This window comes from Geospiza fortis, unplaced genomic scaffold (genome assembly GCF_000277835.1).
Source record: "Geospiza fortis unplaced genomic scaffold, GeoFor_1.0 scaffold178, whole genome shotgun sequence".
NCBI lineage: Eukaryota > Metazoa > Chordata > Aves > Passeriformes > Thraupidae > Geospiza > Geospiza fortis.
This window is the reverse complement of record NW_005054466.1, coordinates 609,717-617,757: the sequence shown is the minus strand read 5'-3', so window position 1 is coordinate 617,757 and position 8,041 is coordinate 609,717. Positions and strand designations below refer to the sequence as shown.

Genomic DNA, 8,041 nt, shown 5'->3' with positions numbered 1-8,041 from the left:
TTTGCTTCCCTGGATTCGGTCCAAGAGGGGTCAGGAGGTTCCTGGTATTCCCGAGGGGGATTTTCCAGGAGCTGCTTAACGGAATGAATGTCCCACAAATGTCCCACAAGTGTCCCACAGGAGCCTGGGACTCAGGTCACTGCTCCCACTGCCCCAGGGCTCAGCCAGCACCATTCCCCCTTTCCAGGTGTTTCCATGGGCTCCGCATTCCTGGGCGCTGGGGCAGGACAGGGGGAACAGCACAATCCCTTTCCAGGAGGGCTGGGAATGTGTCTAACAAATGCTGGAGCACGCAATTTCCCCTTCTATTTTCCACAGAAAACCAATCCAGGGAGAAAATCAGGAGAAATCAATGCCAGGAGCAACTTAAGATGGAAGATTTCCCAAATCCAGGCTTAATTTCCTTAATCCCAAATAAGCCCAAATTCCTTAAAACTGGGTCTAATATCCCAGACAAGATCCCCTCTAGTGGGAATTTCTGGAATATGTGGAAATGCTGGAATTTATTCCTGGTCATGATTGGGTGATTTTTCCTCCTCCAGGACCAGCATCGCCTGAAGGAAATGAGTGATCCTGCCATTATTCCCTGGATTTCTGGGAATTAAATGTAACTTTTGGCCTCTGGAATTCCATTTCCACCCAAATTCGGCACAATAAATCTCATTCTCCACTAAAAATTCCTTCCCGTGGCTGTGGCTTTTCCAAGGCAATTTCTCCATCTGCTGGTGGAAAAGCAACTCCCAAAGTTGCTGGAATTGCTCCGGGCTGGGATTTTCCACCTTTTTTCACTTCTTGACTTCCACATCCCACTGGAACAGGGAAAACATCGGATCAGGGCTGGGAATTTCTTCCCTCTGCTTCCACTTCAGGAATTGGGATGAGTTTTATGGGCAGGATGATCCCTGGAAACTCTAGGAACAGATTCCCTAATCCCAGAAATTAATTCCCTGCATTCACCCCCATCCTGAAAATTCCAAACCCAATTATTCCCAAAGGATAAACTCAATTTTTTTTAAACAGAAAATCCCTTTTTTAAAATCAATAAGACATTCCCACAAATCTTTCAGATCTGACCCACAGGATTTGGAATATTTGCTTGGAAAAAAGGGATTGAGGTGGATTTTAATGGATTCCCCAATCCCAATGAATATTTTATTTTGGATTTTGATTATTTTTAACAATGAACGAATGGAAGTTGGATGAGGGAGAAGGAATTCTATGGAAAAGAAAAGGAGTGGACTTTCCTCCTGGAAACCTTTGGATTGGGAATAAATCCACTCCTCTTCCCTCCGCAAATGGAGCCACATCCCAAATTTCCAGCACAATTCCAACTGCAGGACAGGAAATCTGAGTTTTCCTGCCCCACTCCCAGCTGGATCCCATCCTGGAGTTTTTAAGGCATAAATATCCCTTCCCAAAATTCCCATGGATTCAGCAGATCCCAGGGAGCAAAGCCTGAATCCAATACAAAAATCTTTTTTATTGTCATGATTCTTGATTAAACAGGGCCTTGAAAAATTGGGATTGGGATGGAAATTCCAAAGAAATCCAATCTTTGTGTCCGTATTCCCACTTTTCCATCGATGCCATTCCAAGGATGGAGATTTAGGGCTCCTCTGTTTCCAGGGGCAGAATTCCCAACATTGGAATTCCAGATTTCCCTGGATCATTCTCTTCCCAAACATTCCCGTGGTTCTGGATGTTATTCCCAACGTCTCTCCTTAAGTTTTCCACCTTTTCAGGGTGCTCTGGAATTTTGGGACTTTTTGGAGCTGAGCGATCTCACTCAGGTAGAAAATTCCCTTCATTTTTGCAGGCTCGTTTCCCACCAGGATGAGTTGGGTGGGAGAGAAGGGAAAGGAAAATCGGGAAAAGGAAAAATGGGAAAAATGGGAAATATCTTGGCACTGATAAATCCGAGTTGAAAAAACAGCAGGAAAATTGATAATTTCTATCAATTAAATATCAAATAAATCCCATTCCTAGGAATAAAAGATTGGAGGCAATTCTCCCTATGGAGCAGACAGTTCCAGGATATCCTGAATTTTAATTATCCCAAGATTTTCCAGGCTGTGCCCCAAAAATCTGGAGTTAAATCCCCCTCAGCTGGAAAATTTAAGGCAGAAATTGCTGGAATATTCCCAAAACAGCTGGAAAACGCCGCTCTTGATAAATCCACTCCTCAGGAATTCCCAGGAAGGGAGGGAATAGCAGACACATGGAAGTGGAGCAGAATTCCTGGTCTCAGAACTGGCTTTCTTCAGCAAAAAATCGGGAAAATGTGGATGAATCTGCTGGAAAAGATGGAATTCCTGGTGTTTCCTGCAGCAATCCAGGAAAAGAGGCACCAGAGAAGGAAGGAAAAATGTCCATGTGTCCAAAAACCTCTTGGAATCCAAGGACCCCACACTTTGGAGAATTCCATCCTTTGGGATTTTCCCGGAATTTACAAAATCCCTAAAATTCCCCACAAGGATGTGCTGAGTGCCAGGAAATCTTTCTCCAACTTCTCCAGGAGAAGAAATTTGGGATGAATCCCATTCTTCATTCTCGGATCCTCCTCCCTGAGCATTCCCATGTTTATACAAAGTCCTCATTCCCATTCCAGCTTCCAGGTCAATTCCATCTCATTCCCACTGGACATTTTTCTTGATTATCCAACCAAATTCCCAGTTTTCCTTCGCAGAGCCGAATCCTGGCAGCTCCGTCTCCAAATGGGAAGAAATCCGTGCATCCAACAGCATCCCACAGGGATATCTGGAAAAGCACATCCTGCTCCAAGTGCTCCTCCCCCAGCAATTTGCTGGAGCATTCCCAAAACAAAAATTCCAGCACAGTCCTTCCAGGAGGTCACTTCTTCTTTGCTGGAGCTTTGGAATTCCCACCGGCTTTTCCATCGGTTTTGGCACCTCCAGATTTTCCAGCTTCACCTTCTTTTTCCCCCTTTTTCCCTTGTTTCTTGTCGTTTGTGTCCTTTTCCTTTTCCCCCTTTTCTCCTTTCCCTCCTTTTTCCTCTTTTCCTCCTTTTTCCCCTTTCTCCCCCTTTTCTCCGTCTTTTTTTTTGGCTCCGTCCTTCCCTTCCTTCTTGGATTCTTCCTTCTGCTCCTTCTCCCCATCCTTTTTCTTGGAGTCTTTGGATCCATCCTTCTTTCCCTGAGCCTTGTCCACTTTTCCAGACACAGTGGGAACTTCTTCCTCTTTTTTTTCTTCTGGAACCTGAGCTGTTTCCAAGGATAGAGAAAAAAAAAAAAAAGGAAAAGGAATTGATGTGGATTCAACAACCCAGGAATTGTCAAAATTCCAGCTCCCTGCTAGAAACCTGGGATAAAAGGAAAATATTCCTACTGGGGATTTTCCCATCCAGCTGATTGCGCCCAGTGAGGCTTTTTTGGAATTGTGAAGCAGCAAATCCAAGGATTGATGGATCCCCTTGGAAAAGAGAAGCCACAGGCAGCTGGGAATCGAAATTCCCTAAATTCCTTGGAGAACCATCTCATCCCATAAGGATTAACCCGAAGGACAAGGATTCAGTGGAAGGACAAGGATTTATTCATGGAATTGGGTTCAGCTCCACAGGGAGGGCTGGGAATTCCCAGTTCAGGCATCCCTGAAATCCTGGGATTTGTGCAAATTCCCATTGTTCAACTTGTTATTCTGCATTTTGCTGGTGTAGGATTGAACTTCTCCAAGGAATTCCTAAATTCCTAGAGTGTTGGGATCTGCCTCTTTTCCCATGGATTGAAGCAGCACATCCCAAATTTTGGAAATGCCTTTTTTATGGAATTACAACTCCCGGAGAGACACAGGAAAGAAGGAAAAAAGGCATTGAAAGGTGTTGAGGAAACAGGAAAAATCCAGGAATGGAGAAGCAGCAAATCCAAGGATTGACGGATCCCCTTGGAAAAGAGAAGCCACAGGCGGCCAGGAATCGAAATTCCCTAAATTCCTTGGAGAACCATCTCATCCTCTTCCTTCAGCACAGGCAGGGAGTGGAGAGGTCTGGACTGGCCATGGCCAGAGAGAGTGAGGAGATTTTCAGGAGAGCCTATGGAAGCAGGAAAGGAGAGTGACAGCAGCGGAGAAGAAATATTCCAGAAGGAAAAACCGGGAATGTGGAATTCCAACCACTCCAATTTCGCTCCTGGTATTCCCCAGCCCATGTGCAGGCCCTGAAATTAAATTAATTCACACTGGGAATTTTCAGCATGGAATTCTCCTTCTAACTAAGGAGGGTGAGGGATGGAAGTTGATGGGAAAATGGGATACGGCTTCCAGTTGTCTCAGGAAAAGTTTGGATTGAATATTAGGGCAAAAAAAATCCTGATTGGAAGAGAGATTAAGGATCGGGAAGTGTTGGAATCACCATCCCTGGATGGGTTCCAAAAACCAGGAGATGTGGAATTTCACAGGATTTTTTAGTGGGGTTTGGTTCAAAATAGGATTTGATGGATTTGAGGGGCTTTTCCAAACTTAATTTGGGAATGAAGGAATGACTCCGACTCGAACTGATGGAAAAGTTCCCTCTTATCCAAAGGATTTTATCCCAATATCCTGAGTCCACACTGGGAGGGTTGAACTTGGTGGTGGCACCAGAGGAGGGACTTCGTGCTCCCAGAATCCCAAAAAAAGTGGGAATTAAATCTGGGAATGTCTCTGAGCTCATTGAGGCAATTTGCACTGCCCCAATCCCCCCAGAAAAGTGGGAATTAGCTCCAGGAATGTTGGTGAGTTCATTGAGGGACTTTGATTTTCCAGAATCCCAAAAAAAATGGGAATTATATCTGGGAATGCCTCTGAGCTCATTGAGGGACTTTGCATTTCCAGAATCCCCAAAAAAGTGGGAATTATATCTGGGAATGCCTCTGAGCTCATTGAGGGAATTTGCACTGCCCCAATCCCCCCAGAAAAGTGGGAATTAGCTCCAGGAATGTTGCTGAGTTCATTGAGGGACTTTGCATTTCCAGAATCCCCAAAAAAGTGGGAATTATATCTGGGAATGCCTCTGAGCTCATTGAGGGAATTTGCACTGCCCCAATCCCCCCAGAAAAGTGGGAATTAGCTCCAGGAATGTTGCTGAGTTCATTGAGGGACTTTGCATTTCCAGAATCCCCAAAAAAGTGGGAATTATATCTGGGAATGCCTCTGAGCTCATTGAGGGAATTTGCACTGCCCCAATCCCCCCAGAAAAGTGGGAATTAGCTCCAGGAATGTTGCTGAGTTCATTGAGGGACTTTGCATTTCCAGAATCCCCAAAAAAGTGGGAATTATATCTGGGAATGCCTCTGAGCTCATTGAGGGAATTTGCACTGCCCCAATCCCCCCAGAAAAGTGGGAATTAGCTCCAGGAATGTTGCTGAGTTCATTGAGGGACTTTGCATTTCCAGAATCCCCAAAAAAGTGGGAATTATATCTGGGAATGCCTCTGAGCTCATTGAGGGAATTTGCACTGCCCCAATCCCCCCAGAAAAGTGGGAATTAGCTCCAGGAATGTTGCTGAGTTCATTGAGGGACTTTGCGCTCCCAGAATCCCCCCCAAAAAAGCGGGAATTACCTCCGGGGATTTCGGTGAGCTCTCCCAGGGGCGGCACCGTCTCCAGTTTGTCCGCGTAGTTTTTGGCCGCCTGGCGCTGGGCGTAGCGCGCCTCGATCTCCTTCCGCGTGCGCGGGATCCGGCACTTGAAGATGCAGCACAGGGTGATAACTGGGAATGGGAAAACGTGGAATTCTGGGTCAGGAAACGGGAATGGGAAACGTGAAATTCTGGCTGAGGGACTGGGAATCTGGGGGAGTAATTTGGAATGAGAAATGTGGAATTCTGGGTGAGTTCCTGGGAATGGGGAACATGGAATTCTGGGTGAGGGACTGGGAGTTGAATGGGAAATGTGGAATTCTGGCTGAGGGACTGGGAATGGGAATGTGGAATTCTGGGTGAGGGACTGGGAATGAGAAATGTGGAATTCTGGGTGAGTTATTGGGAATGGGATATGTGGAATTCTGGGTGAGTGACTGGGAATGGGAATGTGGAATTCTGGGGGGGTTATGGGAATGAGAAACGTGGAATTCTGGGGGAGTAATTTGGAATGGGAAATGTGGAATTCTGGGTGAGTTAGTGGGAATGGGAAATGTGGAATTCTGGGTGAGTTCCTGCTGGATTAGGGGAGAGGGATTGGGAAGGGGAATGTGGAATTCTGGGTGAGGGACTGGGAATGAGAAATGTGGAATTCTGGGTGAGTTATTGGGAATGGGAAATGTGGAATTCTGGGTGAGTTCCTGGGAATGAGAAATGTGGAATTCTGGGTGAGGTATTTGGAATGGGAAAAGAGGAATTCTGGGTGAGTTCCTGGGAATAGACAGGGAGAAAACAAGGATTTAACTGGGAATGGGAGTGGGAAATATGGAATTCTATGTGAGGTACTGGAAATGGGAAATGTGGAATTCTGGGTGAGGTACTGGGAACAGCGAGGGAGAAATGAAGGTTTAAGTGGGAATGAGAGAGGAAAATGTGGAATTCTGGGTGAGTTTCAGAGAACGGGAGAGGGGATCAAAGATTTGCATCGGTTGCTGGGAATGGGAGTGGGAAATAGGGAATTCTGAGTGAGGTACTGTCATGGTACTGGGAGAGGAAAGTGAGGAATTCTGGGCTGAGTTCCTGGGAATGGGAAATGAGGAATTCTGGGTGAGTTATGGGAATGGAGAAGGAGAAACGAGGATTTAAGTGGCAACGGGAGAGGGAAATACAGAATTCTGGGTGTGTTCCTGGGAATGGCAATAGGAACCAAGAGTCTGGGGGAATTCCTGGGAATGGGAGATGGGAACAAGAATTTGCATTGGTCACTGGGAATGGGAGTGGGAAATGTGGAATTCTGGGTGAGATACTGGGAATAGGAGAGGGAGAACGAGGATTTAACTGGGAGTGGGAGAGAGAAATGAGGAATTCTGGGTGAGTTCTGGGAATGGCAATGGGAAATGAGGATCTGGGGGAATTTCTGGGAATGGAAGATGGGAACAAGAATTTGCATTGGTCACTGGGAATGGGAGTGGGAAATGTGGAATTCTGGGCTGAGTTCCTGGGAATGGGAGTGGGAAACAAGAGGATGTTACTGCGAATGGGAAACACGGGAATCTGAGGAAGTTCCTGGGAATGGGAGTGGGAAGCAAGCAATTCAGGGGGTAACTGGGAATGGCAAGGGGGAAAAAAGGGATTCCGGGTGAATTTCTGGGAATGGAGAGGGTGAAACGAGAATTTAACTGGGAATGGGAGGGGGAAACATGGAATTCTGGGGGAGTTATTTGGAATGGGAAACGTGGAATTCTGGGTGAGTTATTGGGAATGGGAAACATGGAATTCTGGGGGAGTTACTGGGAATGGGAAACATGGAAATCCGAGGGATTTACTAGGAATGGAAAGGGAGAAATGAGGATTTATCTGGGAATGAGAGTTCCTTGGAATGGAAAACATGGAATTCTGGGGGAGTTATTGGGAATAGGAGAGGGGAATATGGAATTCTGGGGGAGTTCCTGGGAACGGGAAATGAGGATTTGGGTTGGATACTGGGAATGGGAGCAGGAAACATGGGAATGTGGGGGAGTTTCCTGGGAATGGGAAACCTGGAATTTGGAATTTCCCCCGTTTTTTATGGGATGGTGCCACCTTGTGGGATGTGCTGGGAGGTGGGATCCACACTAGGATCAGATTCCTGGATTTTTTTGGTTTATTTAGTTTAATTTTATTAATATTAACGCTAATATAAACATATTTATTGGCTATTTAATAAGCCAATAAATAATTTTAATACTAATATTAATTAATATTAATATTATTAAACAATCAATAAAATATAATTATTATTAATTATAATGTTATAGAAATTATTATTCTTAACATAAAACATATGTGTTAAATATTAATATATTATTCCATAAATATAATTTAAATTAATTAATTTTATTTCTTTATTTATTGTAATAACAGTGAAAATAAAGCTATTAATGACAACTATAATTACAATCAACATTATTATTTATAACATAGAAATAGGTT

The 8,041-nt window shown here is 44.8% G+C and overlaps 1 protein-coding gene across 2 annotated transcripts in view; it reads right to left on the bottom strand.

Moving 5' to 3' along the window:
• Positions 1–1,365: 1,365 nt before the first annotated feature.
• Positions 1,366–8,041, bottom strand: part of TMIE (transmembrane inner ear) — a 30,654-nt gene continuing 23,978 nt past the window's right edge. Inside the window, exons 3-4 of one of the 2 annotated variants that reach the window (XM_031062803.1) lie at positions 5,552–5,701; positions 1,366–3,221 (exon numbers count right to left, since the gene is read on the bottom strand). In XM_031062803.1, coding sequence (XP_030918663.1) covers positions 2,851–3,221; positions 5,552–5,701 — 521 coding nt within the window. In that variant the 3' untranslated portion in view covers positions 1,366–2,850. The remainder of the gene's footprint in view (positions 3,222–5,551; positions 5,702–8,041) is intronic. The other variant, XM_031062804.1, reaches the window with a different exon arrangement.